General features: G+C 46.8%; 1 protein-coding gene across 1 annotated transcript in view; it reads left to right on the top strand.

The window, feature by feature from the left end:
* The window catches only part of GPR179 (G protein-coupled receptor 179), a 48,042-nt gene that overhangs the window by 8,102 nt on the left and 20,475 nt on the right, over positions 1-19,465 (top strand). Inside the window, exons 2-5 of the mRNA XM_079949181.1 lie at positions 2,048-2,156; positions 16,532-16,634; positions 17,347-17,558; positions 18,779-18,847. Coding sequence (XP_079805307.1) covers positions 2,048-2,156; positions 16,532-16,634; positions 17,347-17,558; positions 18,779-18,847 — 493 coding nt within the window. The remainder of the gene's footprint in view (positions 1-2,047; positions 2,157-16,531; positions 16,635-17,346; positions 17,559-18,778; positions 18,848-19,465) is intronic.

Raw genomic sequence — 19,465 nt, 5'->3', positions numbered from 1 at the left:
CTAAAATGCTGATTAAATTTCAGGAGGACTCTCTCCCTCCCCCTTTAATTGCAAGCTGATGTGGAAAGGTGGAGACCTCATTTGGAAAAAAGTGAGAAACTGCCTAAGCCATCTTGAACTCCAGGTCTGAGGGTTTAGGCACACAAATCAAGAATCTGCGGCCCTCCAGGTGTTGAGGAACTCCAGCCCTTATCCATCTGACAGCATGGCCAACGCTCAGGAATGTTGGGAGTTCAAGTCCAACCACATCTGGAGGGCCACAGGTTCTCCATCCCAATCTTTTAAAACGTGAAGTGATTGTCAGGGTTGAAGTTTGTTCGTAGTGTCCTCTACCTGGAGAGACGTTATCCCTAGATATATGGGGAGGAAACACAGACTACTCAATGGGAAGGAAATTATGCTTTGTCCATACTTAGAACCTCATCTCCAGGGCTGACAGAACACATTTCACTTCCTGAGGCAAAGGTCAAGTTGACACATACCCCTTCATCACAGAGAAACCATTCAAACTGACCATTGAATCTTACTCCAACTGTGTGGATGGGACAGCAACCTCCACAGCTAGAATTGCCAACATGGCCCCCGTGGGCACTACTGCAGACCCTCCAAGTGCCCCTATTTTCCAGGGGCGTCCCTGATTTAGAGAAGCCATCCCGGTGTCTGATTTGATCCCGGAATGTGCTACTTTTCCTTAAGATGTCTCTATTTTCATTGGAGAAATGTCGGAAGGTGTGGAGTTATCCTACCCCTGAGCTGTCTGAAGGCAATCCTTAGTGTACAGGGAAGTTTTTGGTTTTTCAAATGTTTCATGTTTTATTATGTTTATATATATATGTTGGAAGCTGCCCTGAGTGCCTGAGGCAACCCATTGTGTTGAGGTGTGAGGTATAAATAGTAAAATTATCATTTTGGAATGGGATGTCCCTATTATCATTGGAGAAACGTTGGAGGGTATGGTATTGTGCCCCTGAGGTCTTTCTCTGTAGTGTATGAAGCCTCTAAGGCCCACATTCCCTGACCCTTGGCTATGAGTGGGCTTACAGGAAGTTGGAAAAGTGACACTCTTTCCACTTCTTCTCTCAGCTCTATGTGCTTTTCAAGGTTCAGATTAATTCTACTAGAGCCAACAATTACATGGGAAAAATAGAGTGTGTGTACATGTACGCTCACACACACTGATCTGACTAAGGGCCCTGAGAAGTGATCAGATGACGTAGTGCCCTTGGCACTTGCTTAAAAATAAAAATGTACCCATGGGCCTAAAATGGTTTGCAACCCCTGCTCCTCAGCACTTGGGGCGGCAGGCTGTGAAGGGGTCTGTATATTTGAATCATCATCATCTTCATCTGTATATTTGAATCATCATCTTCTTCTTCTTCATCTTCAGCATCATCATCATCATGTTCTACATAGTTTGGATTAAATTATTGCTCCCCAATGAATAATAGTCTTAATCATCTCTTTACTCTCCTACGTTTTATGGCATGACCCAACATCAAATATTATTTTCCTGCTGATGAGCACAGGTTGCTCCTGGGAGCAGTTACCGGTATTTACTCATATCAGCCAGCTGTGGCAGTGTCTGTAGCAACCCTGTGACTCTGCAGAAGACCCAGGTGTTGCGTGGCGCTGTGGTCTAAACCACTGAGCCTCTTGGGCTTGCTGATTGGAAGGTTGGTGGTTTGAATCCCTGCAATGGGGTGAGCTCCTGTTGCTCTGTCCCAGCTCCTGCCAACCTAGCAGTTCGAAAGCACACCAGTGCAAGTAGATAAAAAGGTACCGCTGTGGCAGCAAGGTAAACAGCTTTTCCGTGCGCTCTGGCTTCCGTCACAGTGTACCGTGGCGCCAGAAGCGATTTAGTCATGCTGGCCACATGACCTGGAAAGCTGTCTGTGGACAAATGCCAGCTCCCTCAGCCTGAAAGCAAGATGAGCACCGCACCCCATAGACACCTTTGACTGGACTTAACCTTCCAGAGGTCCTTTACCTTACCTTTACCTCCTGCCTCCTACATTGCATGCCTAACCTCTTGTGTTATCTGTTCCAGGGGAGTTCTGAGGATGGATGTTAGAATCCAGAAGATTGACATAAACCAGTGTGCCAGTGGACAGGGATGGTTTGCCAACACCCACCAGTGTGACCTCAACAGCACACAGGTAAGGAAGATCCTTACAGCTCTACTGCCAATTAATCTCATGTGTAACAATATTAGCTAGCAGCCTTTTCTTCTGAAGTACGCATCCTCTAGAACTCCCTCCCTAGAAAGACCCATAACTCCTGAAACCACCTTCTACGTAACACATAAGTGCCTGTGGCGTTGCTAGGTGCTGTACGTCACACAGCAGTGCCACAGTCACGACTCAGACTGTGATTTACAATCTCAGGGATCAGTGGGGTCTGGTGCCCATTGTGACTGGTGGGGCAGGTGGCAGGGAGCCCCACAGTAGGCAGAACCAGAGCCAAGGACAGGAAGAGCCAGCTAATACCTGCCACAGGTCAGGAATCACTCAGTTCAAAGGTGGAGTTAGGTCTTCACAGTGGTACCTTAGGTTAAGAACTTAATTCGTTCTGGAGGTCTGTTCTTAACCTGAATCTGTTCTTAACCTGAAGCACCACTTTAGCTAATGGGGGCCTCCTGCTGTTGCCGCGCCACCGGAGCACAATTTCTGTTCTCATCCGGAAGCAAAGTTCTTAACCTGAGGTACTATTTCTGGGTTAGCGGAGTCTGTAGCCTGAAGCGTCTGTAACCCGAGGTACCACTATATTAGCAAAAACACTACCTCCACAGACTTAGCTGAGTGTCAGGCCCAATGAGCAGAGCAACTCATTCCTGGTGGTCTTCTTCAATGAAAATCATTTGTCGAGATGCTTCCACACCAGGACTTTTTTCAAGCGATCGGAGACTTTGCCTGTGTGCAGCTAAACTCTCCTCTTCCTTTGTTGTGCCTCTTCTGGGTTTGGGAGACAAGCAGGGAGGAAAGCTTGTTGCAGCAGGAGGGGGAGACACCCGTGATTCTGCACCAGCCGGACTCACCTCTGCCTCTTGGCCTCACACATCCCACTTTCCTGCTTCAGCTTCTGTCTCTGATTCTGAACTTCTCTCTGCCACAGACCCTCCCTGCTCACTAAGCCCTGTTACCTCTTCATCTTCCAATACCTCCTCTTCTCAGCCTGCTCCCTCTTCTCCCTCTGACCACTAATTATTGTCCCACCACCACTCCCTGGGCTCTGAACCTTCCCCAGCTGGTTCCTCCCACCATTCCCCTGCATCCAGCCAGTCCAACCAAACCACCAGCTGACTGAAGTTGGTGGGGCACAGCCCCATCTACCGTATTTTTTGCTCTATAAGACGCACCTGACCATAAGATGCACCTAGTTTTTGGAGGAGGATCTGACGGTGAATTTGGGGTGACCCAATGCAAAAATTCTGAGGAACCATGTGGATCCGTGCTTTGTAATCACATTTTTGCACCATTGCAGCTCCAGGAAACAGTGGATGCGTGATTTTTTTGGTGCAGGCTGTAGCCATGGACATGCTATGTGATCTGATGGTGAATTTGGGGTGACCCAATGTAAAAATCCAGAGGATCCATGGGCTTTTACCTCCCCCCTCCCAGGCAGCCTCTGCTAGCCTCCCTTATCTCTCTTCCGATCCCACCGATCAGCTGTTTCCTTTCAACACTCCCTTCCCTCTTGTTTGCCTTAATGTAGTGTCTTTTCCATAGCTGGAGCAGTTTTTTGCTCCTCCTTTTCCTCTAATTTTTCTCTTTTGCTTTAGTCTTCCTATTTCCCCCCTTTGTAAGTTTGCTGTCTTTGCCTCCCCCCTCCCAGGCAGCCTCCTTTATCTCTAGCATCCCTTATCTCCCTCCCCGATCGCTTGCCCATTGGCGGCTTTGTTTCAACACCCACTTCCCTCTTTAAAAAAAAAAGCATGATCTGCTTTTCGCCCCTGGGCAATTCAGCTCCAGGGACCACGCATTTGCTCCATAAGACGCACAGACATTTCCCCTTACTTTTTAGGAAGAAAAATATGCATCTTATGGAGCGAAAATATAGTATATAAATGGACCAACCTCCATTGTCAGAGATTAGGTATTTGTGTCCCTCCAAATGTTATTGGACTTCAGCTGCTGCCTGTTGTTTTGCTGCCAGAGCTAGAGCACCAAAGTTTTTACTAGCAAGGAAAATGAAGGCTAGAGGACCTATCAAAGTTTTGTCGAAGGAGGAATTCTCAAAGGTTTCTTATTTGGTCAGCACAAAAATCTATAATATGGTACGATATATTGACAGCTAAGTCACCATATGTGACAAACACTCCACACATTACATCACTTTGTACAAAATGTGTAAACATCAACAACACATAAATCTTTAAAAACCAAAGAAATGTGAAACAACATTGAAAAGAAAGAATGCAGCCTGAATTACTTGGGGGCTATATGTGAATTTCTGGAACATAATTTCTTGTCGACGCTTGCAAACTTTTGTGCAAATGAATAAAGGGATGTTAATGTAATATGCTAAATGGTTATTGTTGCTTACCCTTGATTAATTGCGGTATGTTTCTTGCCAATTTGTAAAACGTGTTTCAAACATCTTGTCTTGCACACACTCGTTTAATCCTCCTTCCTTTTCAATGCGGCTCCTGCCATTAAAAGTTCATACAAGTGCCTTACAATAAAAAAACTTACTGGTGTTCTAGGCACAATTCAACTGACCATTTATTATATCGTTTCATAGATTTTTGCTGCTGTTGAAAAGCTCTGCTCAAAGCACATAGGGTGTTTTCTCTTTGAAGAAACCTGCAGATTTCTTCTTCTTCTGTGATCTTCCTTGCTGCCACAGGGATAGCCTGGCTGAGTCTCCACCCCGCCCTGCCCCCTTCAATCTGCTATGTTGCCTAGTACCGTTCTCAGCCAACACCACTCTTCTCCCTCTCTGCCACTGCCTTCATCCTGCGTCTTTCCAGCATTCCTCCTGTGTCTCATTTCCCCTTTGCTTCCTGCCTCCCTGCATTATCCCCCCTTCTCTCTGCCGACCCATCTGCCTCCTTCAGCTGCTCTGTACCTTCACTGCACAGCAGGGGTTTAATGTGCAAATCTGCATTTAAGCACCTTTTGCCCGAGGAGTGTGTGTTGGTGCCTGCATGCTGCTGCGATGAACATTGGGCACAAAGCCTACAATGAGCAGGGACAGGATGGTTTGTTGTTCTCGTGGTGGTGGTGGTCTGTGTGTGCTACAAATCGGGAGCCGTGTGACAGGAACCAGCTTGGGAGGTCTCCCAGGCATGCGGACCAGTTGGTGCAAGGAAGCAGGGGTACCGGGAAAGCTTTGAGGGGGACCAGAGTGGAATCAGCTGCCTGGCAATGTTTGCAGCAGGATGTAAAATTAGTCAAGTTTTGATTCAGGCAAGATGTATTTGTGGCAAAGGCAAAAATAGAAAAGGAAAAGGGCCACCGGTAGTCAAGAGGCAGGGTTGCAGTTCCTTGCACAGCTCTTCAGAGACCATGGCTCAGTGGCGCAGCGCTCAGGGGTGGTTCTGGGTTCAAAACATGCACACACACACACCTCTAGTTGGCTGTGAATGTCTCCAGTCTGAAATCCTGCTGTTGCTAGTCAGTATAGACCAGACATCTCCAAACTTTTCAGGCCCGGGGCCCACATTTAACCCAAACATACATTTGGGTGACCTACTACTTAATCTAGTGCTGCTGTTGCAGCCCACCTTGGATCAGGCTGTGACCCACCAGCCAAAGACATTTACCAATTGAAGACCAGTGTAGTATGCAGTACTGAAGCTGCATGGACCCATTGTCTGACTCAGTGTAAGGCAGATTCCTCTGTCCCCATGAAAAGAAGCAGCAGAATAAATGATGGGAAAGGAGCCTTTGGTCCTTTGTGCATTATGTGCACCGGGGTCAGCAACCTTTTTCAGCCGTGGGCCGGTCCACTGTCCCTCAGACCATGAGGTGGGCCAGACTATATTTGGGGGGGGGGAACGAATTCCTATGCCCCACAAATAACCCAGAGATGCATTTTAAATAAAAGGACACATTCTACTCATGTAAAATCACGCTGATTCCCAGACCATCCGTGGGCCGGATTTAGAAGGCAATTGGGCAGCATCCAGCCCCCGGGCCTTAGGTTGCCTACCCCTGATGTATACACTATACCTTCAGCTTTTTATCGTAGAGAATTTGGGCTACAATGGTGCAGAACAGCAGTGTACTGATCTTTGCACCTGAAGATAAATACTGCCTTTGCATATACAGTGGTACCTTGGAAGTTGAACGGAATCCATTCCAGAAGTCCGTTCAACTTTCAAAAAGTTCAGAAACCAAGGCCTGGTTTCTGATTGGCTGCAGCTGGAGAATGAAAAACCATTTTAAACAAGAGAAAGGTCTCAGCTCACCTCCCGCCCTTGTCAGAGCAAGTGGCTCTTGAGGAGTTTTTCTTGGTGCCATGACAATCAACCTGTCTTGTCCCTCAGGCTCCTCCTTGGGATCAGAGCAGGAACTTACTGTAGGGTTCCCTATCAGATTACTTTCCATATGTATGGAGACATGTTCCTTAACCATAACTTAATTCTTTTGGGCAACTTGTGTATACAGTTTAATCTTAAGGCCACCCCAGTAGTTCTTAAAGGTTGATAACGTTTTGAACCCAGAGTTATTGGCTGTTGTCATTCTTAATACGTAATGATGCCTCTGGCCACTTCTAAAACTTCACCAAATGTTTGACTTTATTGGAATTTTGGTGAAATTTGCTGTTTGTTTTACATTGCAAATGAATGTGAACTGAATGTTCTAAGCTGGAAACAGGTGGGATTAACGTCAGCAATACAAAACCCAGGCGTTAATGGTTAATATTTCCATAGCAGAACTTTCCATGACATATTCCCTTTATATAAGCCCAGTGTTTTTTTTCTGGGGGGACGCAGGGAGACACATACCCCAAAACATTTTGTGAATCTAAGTTTGGTCTCATTGAGGGGGAATATTTCAATATGAAATGGGACGCAGGTGGCGCTGTGGTCTAAACCACTGAGCCTCTTGGGCTTGCCGTTCAGAAGGTCAGCAGTTCAAATCCCTGCGACAGGGTGAGCTCCCGTTGCTCAGTCCCAGCTCCTGCCAACCTAGCAGTTCGAAAGCATGCCAAAAAGTGCAAGTAGATAAATAGGTACTGCAGCGGCGGGAAGGTAAATGGCATTTCTGTGTGCTGCTCTGGTTTCGGTGTTCCGTTGCGCCAGAAGCAGCTTAGTCATGCTGGCCACATGACCTGGAAAAACTGTCTGTGGACAAACGCCGGCTCCCTCGGCCTGTAAAGCGAGATGAGCGCTGCAACCCCAGAGTCATCTGCGACTGGACTTAACTGTCAGGGGTCCTTTACCTTTACCTTTTTATTTCAATATGAATAGGAAAATGAGAGTACCCCTAAACATTTCTTTAGGGGGAAAAGCACTGTATAAGCTCATCACACAAAGGACCACATGGGCATCTTACAGTCTTCAATTCAGCATGGGAGAAATTATTATTTATTGCCCCTAAATATATCTATCAACATCTCTGTCTCTTGTCTTTGGGCAGTAAAATCACAGAGAGAGAGAGAGAGAGAGAGAGAGAGAGAGAGGCCGAAGTGTTGTTTAACTTTGTTAATTTTACCTGTGATTCCTGGCATGATAAATACTGGCATGATTTTTATTATGTCATTTAGCAGGGCATGAGGGCAGAGGTCCTCCCCAGTTGTTTGTCCCTGGCACCCCTGGTATTTGGAGGTTCTACTCTGTGAACATGGCTAATTGGTATTAGCTATTGGGACCTGCAGCAAAATGTTACAGTGTGAAATGCTCCTGTTCGGGATACCCCATTGCATTCCTTCACCTGCCAGTATTGTTTTCTTCCCGCCCCCAGCAGTCAGTTTGCATTCTGTGGCCGTCAAACGTGCTCAGTCCTCATAGGACTGTTGTTGTTTTTAGCTTCCTCTCCCTTTCTGGCATTTTTTATTTTTTCCAATGGATATATTTTGTACTTCTACAACCCCCAGTATTCCCCTGACTCTGCCGATAGCTCCCCTACTGTGTGAGGATAGGACAATTTTATCTGGAGCCCCCTAGAAAAGGAGGGAAGGATTCTAGACTAGGTATAGGGATCCTATCAAATTCCAGAGGTTGATGAACTGTAACTCCCATCATCCATGCTTGTTTAGAGCTGATGGGAGTTGTAATTCAGTGACAGCTGGGGGACCAAAGATTCCCCGGTGCTGCTTCATGAATTCATCTATCCCTTTTTCTAAACCACCTGAGCAAGTGACCATCAACAGATCTGGTGGCTACGAATCCCACATCCAAACCGCTTTTCAAGTGTGTTGGGCCCCTGGCTCAGATCAGTCGGCCTCTTGACAGAACCCTAAAAGCGCCACTTAAGGCAGCCATTACACCTCGTCCAATGGTAGGGCCGGCTTCACCCACAGCACCTGGAATGTACAAAACCCAGAGCCTTCTCTTTTGCATCCTTCCACTTCTGATTTAGCAAGGCCTTTTCATTCTTCCTTTCTTAAGAGAGAGAGAGGAAACACGTTCCAACATTGTTAATTAACAGCTCGCATCTATCTTTGGCTGATTTCCGTTCCATCCTCCTTTTCTCATGCTGGGTAAATACCAGCGACACACGCTGATCATTATGTGTGTGTAATTAAATCATTTCTTTTGAACCATGGGAGCCCTTTAAATATCTTCTTCCGCGGGCGCTTCTGACTCCGCAATCTGTGAGAGCCCAGGCCTTCCTCCCATCTAGCCACTCCATCCCAAAACGCAGGCTCCCCACCGCTCATTTCCTCCCCCACCCCACATTTTTCATCTGTTCCCTGGCCTCTTTTGCCCCTTCCCCCATATTCTTGCGCCTTATGCTTGCTAGCACTACCCTGAATTCCTAGAAGAACAGGCTTCCACAATCTGTTCCTCAGACAAATTAGGACAACATTTTTGGTCAGGGAGCTGAGTGAATGAAATTTCGCCCCATCGCAGATTCCAAAATGGATCGTGAAGCCTAAGGGGCCCTGACCTGTTTATTGAACGTTCATCCTGATTTGCTGGCACAAAGTTTGCCCAGAGGTTCGATTATGTCGTCTTTATTTATTCATTAAATTTATATGCTACCCTTCCTCCTGAAGGAGCCCAGGGCAGCAAACATGTCAATAAACAATTCTTGATCTTTTTAGAAAGCCTAATAAAAACAGTTATAATGTTGGCTTGTGAGTTGTGCATTTGAAACCATTAATTTTATTGTATTGTTTATTCATCGTTTTAGACTGCACGCCCTTCAGAGTAGATTAAAAAATATATATGCACAATGCCATGTATATTTATAGTGCTATGGTGCTATGGACATAAATGTTAATCATAATATTCCAAAGCCAGTTAACATTATAAAAACATTATAAAACAGTTGATAGCATCGTCTTGACCAGGGATCTCTGGGTTGCCAAGAACTGTTTCTTTGAGCCATCAAATGCCTCAGTAAAGAGTATGTGTGCATGTGTATATACAGTATACATACAGTCATACACATATGTATATATGCACATATATGTACACACACACACACATTTTGTTTTGAGCATTCATGGTTATTTGCTTGTGGTTTCTATACCCTGAAATGGGCCTGCAACCTGTCAGAATAAGGCAGGTCCTGAGGCCATAACAGAAATATTTCCATCCTGAGTTGAATCTCAGTGTACAAGCAGGATTGCAGTTAGAGTGTAACTCTGCCCCATTCCTACTTCAAATCCCACCTCAATCCCATCCTCATCATAGGCGCCAACTCCTAGGGGTCAAGGGTCTTCAGACCCCCCAGTAAAATATTTGAGGGGGCCGGGACCTCCCCCCCAAGTTAATGGGCATTGCCATTCAAATGGTGTGCGTGCACCGCGCCATGTGATTGATTATGTAGGGCTTACCTGCCACCCAATATTTTATCCAAGCTGGCACCCTGATGCTCATCGGAGCCTTGCATGAGCCATTCTAACTCTTTACATCTCTGCTTGAATTGTGCCTTGAAAGGCTACTGAACTTCAGCTTAAGAGGCAACATGAGTCCTCTGAGCATGTGCAGGGTGCCTTCACCACTGAGAAGCCGCAGCCCTTTCTTCATCATCATCACACTTTTTAATGGCATCACATACAAACATCCAAAACAAATCAATACAGAATTACCACTTCCCCAGTGGCACAAAACATTTGCTAAACGAAAGAGGCAGAGCAATCTATGGTCACATCTCTAGGTCTCCAGGGAGATCAGACGTCTGCAGTGTATTTCGACGACAAAAAACCGAATAGAGATATTTGGCCACTAACTTGGTGAGCTCCTGATCATTCCCCAGTAACAGAAAATGTATGACCTCCAACTCTGGTTTCCATTTGGGGATACAGAGTTGATCCAGAAATTGCTGGCGGAGATCAGCATATAGTTTACAATTAGGAACCATATGTGTAAGGGCTTCCACCAGGTGGTCTTCACATGGGCAAGTTCTTTCTCCTTCCACCCTGCCTGAGAACCTTCCCCAAAGGATGTGAGGGCGATCTGGCTGCGACATCTGTTACCCCACTGATCACCAGGGTTGATTCAGCTGATCTGGCTGGCTAGGCGGGTTTCCCTTCCCTCCCTCACCGCTCCATGGACGACCATCCCAGATAGAAGGAGTGTACCGTTCTTTGGTCAAGGGTGTACGATAGCTGCGCTCCCCTGCTAGATCCCCCAAACAAGCAGCCCTTTCTTGCAAATCTGGGACAGGAGAAGCAGCTCCTGGGTCAAGAGGTGCGATGGTAGCGTGCAGGGAAATTTTTCATAGGGAAACAGTTAGGGCCAGAGGTGCCGGCTTGTGAGTGGGGGTGATGTCATTCGTGTGACATTGTGACGTCCTGACGCCGCACACGTGAGCTTCGAGCCTCCATCCCTAAGCTGGTCAGAAACTTCCCAGGCTTTGTGAAAGTGTTGCCAGGGCTCTGACAAGATGCCAGAGCCCTCCTGCCTACTTCCGAAAGCCGGGTGGGCTTTGGGAAGATGGCAGAATGGGTCTTGGACCCATCGGAGCTTTGCACCTCCCTCCCTAAGCTGGGCAGAAGCTTCCCAGGCTTTGGGAAGGAGACACCAAGAACATTTAGGGTACCAGCCTAGTCCCCTGAGTCCCATGACTGCTTGCCATGGAGGTGTGACTTTCACTTGGGTTCATGTGGCATGGTGATGCATCTTGTTTTAGGCAATAAAGGTAAAGGTAAAGGGACCCCTGACCATTAGGTCCAGTTGCGGACAACTCTGGGGGTTGTGGCACTCATCTCGCTTTATTGGCTGAGGGAGCCGGCGTACAGCTTCCGGGTCATGTGGCCAGCATGACTAAGCCGCTTCTGGTGAACCAGAGCAATGCATAGAAACACCGTTTACCTTCCCGCCGGAGCGGTACCTATTTATCTACTTGCACTTTGACGTGCTTTCAAACTGCTAGGTTGGCAGGAGCAGGGACCGAGCAATGGGAGCTCACCCCGTCGTGGGGATTTGTACCGCCAACGTTCTGATCGGCAAGTCCTAGGCTCTGTGGTTTAACCCACAGCGCCACCCACGTCCCGATTTAGGCAATCAATACAATATGCTTTTCTTTACAGTGTCCACACTTCCAGTACCATTTTGCTTGTTTATTTATATGGTCCTCTTCTGCCCTCCAGCTATATGCAAAACCTGTCCTTCTATTGCTATAGACGTTCCCATTGTTGCTTGGGTCTTGCGAAAGTAGATTTGTGATTTCCACCATACAGACCAGAAATTCGCGTTGCTTAAACCGACTGCCAGCTTAGGACACTTTGCTGGAAACGGGAAATAAGTAGTTTTCAGAGCAGAAAATCATGGATATTTGTAGCATTCCTACTCCCTTGCCATCACTGCCTGCCTCAAGCGATACTGTCTCTCTGCATCACTCAGTGAATTCAACAAGATGTATGCATTGACCAAGCAATTGATCCCTCCCCGCCCCCGCCATACATTGCCACACAAGGACATCAGCACTCAATAGTTCTATAATGCCTTTACACTCCTCTTACTGTGATCACTTTACTCCTGTGCTGGTCCCGGGGGATTACCGTGCGGCATGGTCCGAGTCCAGTCCGAGGTCAAGGGTGTGGTATGGAGACTGTCCGTCAAGGCTGAAGCGGGGTCCAAGGCAAGGAGTTGGGTGCAGTCAGGAACTCTGGCAGAAGAGCAGGACGGGGTGCAGGCAGGAACAGGTTACCAACAATGTTGTTCCCTGGGACTGGGCTGGCAGCTTCTATCTGCCCCAACGCATAGGGTGGTCCCAGTCCACAGGTGACTTGCCTCTCCTGGCCTGGAGGCGAGCACTCCTCCTGCGAGAACTTAGTTCCCTCCTCCTCTCTGCCCTGAGCCTCTGCAGCTCAGTAGAGGCTGGAGGGTTACTGGACCCAGAGGCAACCTCACCTTCCCCTGATGGGGCTGAGAGTGGAGCACCTGCAGGCAATGGGTCCTCGATCACCTCCTCACCTCCGGAGCCAGAGCAGATTCAGCTGGTGTCTGCTCCTGAGGATCCGGCACAGGTGAGGGCCCTTCAGGTTCAAGCCCCAGCCCCGGCTGAGCTGGTCCTGGAGGCAGGGACTCCTATGCAGGCTGGGATTCCTCAGGTTCAGCCTCTGAATTCGATTCCCAGGCCATCACAACTCCTCTTCTTTAGCACTTAGGCCTGTCTACATAGATGTTAGAAAGATCATAATGTAGACTGTAGGGGCACTCCCAAAGCTGTCACTATTTTCAAGTGGGATTCAGTCGCACACACTGGCAAATTTAGGTTGCAAAACTTGGCACTCTTGCTGAATAAACCTCCTTAAAAAGTCGGGTGTGTGTGTGAACTTTTGCAATAAAGAAAGTGACAGGAAAATGCTCCAGAAAGTGTGCAATAACAACTGCTTGTATAAACTCAGAGAGGTACAGTTATCAGAGACCCCTAGGAAGAGGCCTTGGCTGTTAAGCCACTCAAGGAAATGTAGCTCATGGAGCTACAACTAACAGCACTCAATACCCTTAACAAACTACAGTTCCCAGAATTCTTTGGGGGAAGCCATGATGTGTAGAAGCGAGATGGTTGCTAATACTCAGTTCCTATCTGCACAAGTTTGAAAGTCGGCAAATTTAATAAGGATTCATATACCCCTACACCCCAAAATAAGATTTGGGCTACCCCATATACGTAGCTCCAGGACTAGGGGAATGCTGAAGATACACAATGGCATTTTCTGCAGGCAAAACTGATGATTTTACACAATTTTATGCTTTATGGCCCCAGGTGATAATTACAAGTAAGGAATTAGGGGTATGCTTCACACAGTTTGTCTTCGGCATCCTTAATGATACAACTGAGAGTTGTATCATTAGTTGTATCCTAGAGAGTATGGGGCTGCCAAGGTCCAATGCCTCCCTGCAAATAATTGTCAGCATCGCCCTTGAACCAGTGCCACCAACTGGACTCATCCACTTCAGCCCTGACTGGGCTAGGCGAGCTGGGTAGCACTTCCAGAGACCACCTTCTGCACAGGAACAGGTCAAAGTGCTGTGGACTCACAGCTTAGAGTTGTGAGCACCGGATTTACTTCCACAAGAAGACAGTCGTCGCACAGCAGAGTATAGCAGAGTCTAGCAGAGCATAAACGACTCGGAGAGCAGCTCTGTAGAATATCTTCTTTATTCTATCTACAACTATTATACACAACTATATACAGAGCTAAATAGGTCTAAGCATAAATGAATGCTGCACTGCACTGAGTGTCTGCAGCTGCTCTTAGCAGCAACCTTATCTATACACACGATCTCTAACACTCAGTCTCTCTCTCTCTCCGACACACTGACTGACTGACTCTTTGATGTGGTGCTGGAGCAGAATAAGTAGAGAGCAGAACACCGCCCCTCCTCTCTGGAGAATCAGCAGACTCATCAGGAGATTCTTGGATATGGGAGGGGTGAAATCTCCTCAGTAATAACCGATAATATAAACTGGGGCCTGAATGCATCAAAGTAAGCTTTGGAACACCCCAAAACATGTACGCACTCCTCCAAAAGAGTATCCCTTCCAAGATGACATAGAAGCACATCCTGCCTAACATTTGGCACATAAGACACTGTCAGGCTGTTGCACCCATGTAAATAGTCACCCAAATAGGTGAAGCTGAATAAGGAATCAGGGCCTGTGCGTGCCAAACTAAGCTTTGCCCCCAACCAGAAATTCTACCCCCACACCTCCAGGTTAGTGTTCCCTCTGTGGTGGCATAGAATTGCTTGCGGCCCGCGATTCGTTTTCACATTGGACACAACTCTATTTTTGCTTTTACAAACGACTCACAATGCATAAGGGTTTTGTTTTGTTTTTCTGGTTGTTGTTTTTTTTAAAAAAGATAAACGCTCAAAATCCCTTGGGTACCTTGGGTTACATACGCTTCAGGTTACAGACACTTCAGGTTACAGACTCCGCTAACCCAGAAATAGTACCTCGGGTTAAGAACTTTGCTTCAGGATGAGAACAGAAATCATGCTCTAGTGGCACAGCGGCAGCGGGAGACCCCATTAGCTAAAGTGGTGCTTCAGGTTAAGAACAGTTTCAGGTTAAGAAAGGACCTCTGGAACGAATTAAGTTCTTAACCCGAGGTACCACTGTACAAAACTTCCCAATACGTGCGAAGCTCTGTTTCAACATCAGCTTGTCTCCTTCTTTCCCATGGCTCTGATGTCCGAAACTTGATTTAGAAACTAGTGACAGGAAAAGGTCCGTTTGCAAATGCAGGAACTCCACAGAGTCCATTCCCAATGAACACACAGATGGTTCTGTCTCTCTACCTCTCTCTGCACCTTCCTTCTTTCCACCACGCTGCCCCACTTCCTGAATTAGCGTATCTTCTCCTGCTGTGTGGGGTTTAAGGGGTTTCTGGGTCCTTTTGGCGTCAAAAGCCCTAGGAGGCTTGCCCCTGTGGGCGCTCGTTTGTTGGTCACATTTGCCGTGTCCTTTTGGCTGCGTTCTGCTTCCCAAGGGATTAGTGTGCGCTTTGCGGCATTAGTGATCCATTTAGGTTTTAGGAAAAGGGGATTTGGCCATTCAGCATTTGGCTATTATTATGCTTAAATGTTTAACCACTGGTGTCCAGAAGAGGTGGGGTGGCATGTCAACACCAGCAGAGTAGCGAGAAGGAAGGAGTTGTGGGTGGCAGAAAAAAGGAGTGCCTTGGATGAGGCTCAATTCACTTAACTCTAACTTAATCTGACAAGAGGTTAAGAGGAGGTCTCCTGGATTATATTATTGTTGTTGTTGTTGTTTAGTCGTGTCCAACTCTTTGTGACCCCATGGACCAGAGCACGCCAGGCACTCCTGTCTTCCACTGCCTCCTGCAGTTTAGTCAAACTCATGCTGGTAGCTTCAAGAACACTGTCCAACCATCTCGTCCTCTGTCATCTCCTTCTCTTTGTGCCCTCCATCTTTCCCAACATCAGGGTCTTTTCCAGGGAGTCTTCTCTTCTCATGAGGTGGCCAAAGTATTGGAACCTCAGCTTCACGATCTGTCCTTCCAGTGAGCACTCAGGGCGGATTTCCTTCAGAATGGATAGGTTTGATCTTCTTGCAGTCCATGGGACTCTCAAAAGTCTCCTCCAGCACCATAATTCAAAAGCATCAATTCTTTGGCGATCAGCCTTCCTTATGGTCCAGCTTTCACTTCCATACATCACTACTGGGAAAACCTATACGGACCTTATAATGGAGGACAAATCTGGGGCTTTGGGGAAGGGATGTAGTTCAGAGGTAGAAGGTCTGCTTTTCAAGACCTTCTACCCCAGCTGGTTCAATCCCCAGGATCTCCAGGTAGACAAAATTAAGCTAGTCATTGTTTCCCAAACTTGGGTCTCCAGCTGTTTTTGGACTACAACTCCCATCATCCCTAGCTAGCAGGTCAGGGATGATGGGAAATGTAGTCGGAAAACAGCTGGAGACCCAAGTTTGGGAAACCCTGAGCTAGACTGAGCAATGGTTTGACTCAGTTTAAAGTAGCTTACCTATGCTCCTAATATTTTAAGGATACCCTCTGATAGAGGTATTGCAATGATCACTAGAGAAGAGGGAAAAATTAAATTCCGTTCATATTTGAAGGCCAACCTACCTAATTCACTGATATAATACACAAACCACAAGCATAGTCTCCTTCCAAATTCACTCTTATGAAATGCAGTTGTCCAGCCAAGTAATGTGTATAAAAATATATATACTGTGGTAAAGTGTGCATATATTAGTGAAAGTAACATGTAAAAGTGCATTATATTAGGGGACATTGCTTTGCAAAAGAAGAAGAAGAAGTCTATATCAGGCAAAAATGCATAGAGATATGTGTACATTGGGATAAATTTGTTGGAAAAGGCTGGAGAATTTTCATGACTTTCCCCCTCTGAAAACTGATGTGGAGAGAGAGAGAGAGCGATTAACTCACAATTCTGCATTCCATCTTTCAGTGCATCCCGCAGGAAAACAAGGGTTTCGTTCTTGGAAAATACCTTTGTCAGTGCAAACCAGGTTTCTACAGGGCAAGTAGAATTTTCTCATCATCTAACAATGGTAGGTAGCAGCACTTATATGGCTTTTTGTGAATGCTTCTTCTTGCAAAACTCTGAATTGTGTTTGGAAATGTACTAGGAGCCAATGTATGTCTTTCAGGACCTGTGTTATATGGTCTTGGCGGCCACTCCCAGTCACCAGTCTGGCTGCTGCCTTCCCCTCTTCTCCCAGCGTCTTACGCTGAGAGATTTCCCTTTTCCTGTCTCTCACACAGGCTCCTTCAAACTGTACATCCCCTTCATCTGCATGCAATTCTTACCCAAATACAGTAAGATAAAATAATAATAGACATGATAACAGAATGCAGAGAGAGAGAAAGATAAGAATAAGAACAGAGTAGGAAGAGAAAGATAGATAGATAAAGGTGACTGCTAACTATCCATTTGTCAGTTGTGCCAGCAAGTATTCCTCATAATAGTCCAATGTTCAATCCAGGGTAATATCCATTTATTCCTCGCCCTGCTGATGTTTTCTCAATGTTCAGGCATCAGATACTCATTACTTTTCCTTCCCGTCCAGGATGAGAGATTCTCCGCCACTGTTTTCCGTCCTTATCTCCTAGACAGACTTTTTTTCCATTTTCTAGATTTCCAATCTCTCTCCCCCCACACCCAAGTATTAAAGGAGTCATGGTTGCTTTTTCACCTGGGAGCCTTCCAAACCACTATTTTTTAACACACTTCCTTTAGTCATTCATTCTCCCTGCCCGCAGGAGAAAGTGCTTCCCGGTATGGAGCGACGGATTCCGAGAGCTTGCTGGAGTGCCTCCCGTGCCGCGAAGGATGCACGACCTGCACGGATGGCACCCCTTGCCTGATCCAGGAAGATTGGTCCTTGCGGGCTGCCGTCTTGGCATTCCAGGCCTTCTGCATGCTGGCTGTTTTCTTCAGCATGCTGGTCTCCTACCACTTCCGGAAGAGCAAGGTAAGGGTAGGAATGGCCAGTGGGAAGAACTAGCTGGATTTGCACTTAAAGAGGCCCCGGGCAGGAATAGGAGAGGGGCCAAAGCATTAGCTGTCTCTGGTTTACTTTGCCATCAAATAAAATAATAATAATAATAATAATAATAATAATAATACAGTGGTACCTCTGGTTATGAACTTAATTCGTTCCGGAGGTCTGTTCTTAACCTGAAACCATTCTTAAGCTGAGGTACCACTTTAGCTAATGGGGCCTCCCGCTGCTGCTGCACAATTTCTGTTCTCATCATGAGGTAAAGTTGCCAACCCGAAGTACTACTTCCGGGTTAGTGGAGTCTGTAACCCGAAGTGTTTGTAACCTGAGGTGTTTGTAACCTGAGGTACCACTGTAATAATAATAATAATAATTTATATGCCACCCATCTGACTGGGTTGCCCCCATGTCAGAGGCCAGACTGAGGATTACAGCTCTGATGAGGAATGGTGGGAACCTCCCCCTCTTCCTACTCCAGACCAGGATCCTGAAGCTGCCCAGGAACAATGGAGCAGTATAGATTTAGAGACTTGGTTTGCCGAGGGACATAGTTCAGAAAGCAACAGCTGGGCAGAGCTGAGTGGGGAACAGCTAGGAGAAGCAGAACAGGAAGAGAGAGAGATAACTGACTCCCCTTCGCTGGAAAGTGTCCAGCCTCTCTCTCCAAGGGCAAGGAGAGTTGATAAGGTTGCTACGCAGAAGGCTCAGTGGTCCTGAGAGCAGGTTGCAAGAAGGGGGAAGTAGGAGGGAAGCTTAAATGGGAGCACCTTCACTCCGAGAATGGATGCTTTGTTCTTTTGCTGTGATCAGCAAAAGGGGCTCTTTTCGCTTTGTCCTGCTTATCAGCAGTTGGGGGGGGGGGAGCCAAGCCCCTGGAGCCTGACACCCAGCCACTTTGGGTCACTTTCCAACAAACTAAACACAGTAAAACATCAAACAATAAAAACTTCCCTATAAAGGGCTGCCTTCAGATGTCTTCTAAAAGTCAGATAGTTGTTTATTTCCCTGATATCTGATGGGAGAGAGCTCCAAAGGGCGGGCGCCACCACCAAAAAGGCCCTCTCCTTTCCTCACCATCGTTATCCTGCTCATCATCATTTTCTAACTTGAACATTTGTGCCGTCTCCAAAGCTACCATCCTTGGTTGCCTTGGGTTGCTCCCCCTTTTACATTCATCTCTCTTCCCCTAGAGGATTCGAGCTTCGGGAGTCATTCTTCTGGAGATGATACTCTTCGGCTCGCTCCTGCTCTACTTTCCTGTGAGTGTCTGGGTTCGGATACCTAATGGGTTGAGTTTAGGGTGGCTAGGGTGGTGCAGTTGTTATGAGTGCTGGGCTAGGCGATAAGGGAAACCAGGGTTTAAATCCCAACTCGCCCATATAGCTGACGGGGAGACCTTGGGCTGGTCACTCTGTCCCAGCCTCATATTCGTATAAAGGAAATAAATAAATAATTTGCCCTCCACAAAAGGAAATGCATCATTGGAAACAGAGGACACCTCTTTGCATAACATTTGCACATACTTGTGTATGTTGCATGGTCCTACCTTGTGGACATGCTTCTGGGATGGGCCCTGCATGCAGTTTGACTTCAGAGTCCTCTACCTCGTCCGCTGAAGAAGGGGAATCTGACGAGGCAGGTGAAGAGCTCTGCAGGGCCCTGAAACCCTACCCACTGACCATCAGAAATTCTCTCGCCTCTTGAGATTTCCCTGGGTATCGCCTGCATGTGTTCAAACTAGGTTTTCTCAGTCTTGAGGACTAGAAACTTGCTGGGGTTTTCTCAACAAACCTTGGTTTCTCAAGCCATTGAGTTCTATGTCCCCCAAGCTGATTTCTGCACTTCATGGAATATATGCAGCCCTCGTCATTTGGTGG

Source organism: Podarcis cretensis (assembly GCF_951804945.1).
Source record: "Podarcis cretensis genome assembly, chromosome: 13".
Lineage (NCBI taxonomy): Eukaryota > Metazoa > Chordata > Lepidosauria > Squamata > Lacertidae > Podarcis > Podarcis cretensis.
Note: the sequence above shows the minus strand (reverse complement) of the source record. Positions and strands in the feature narration are given on the sequence as shown.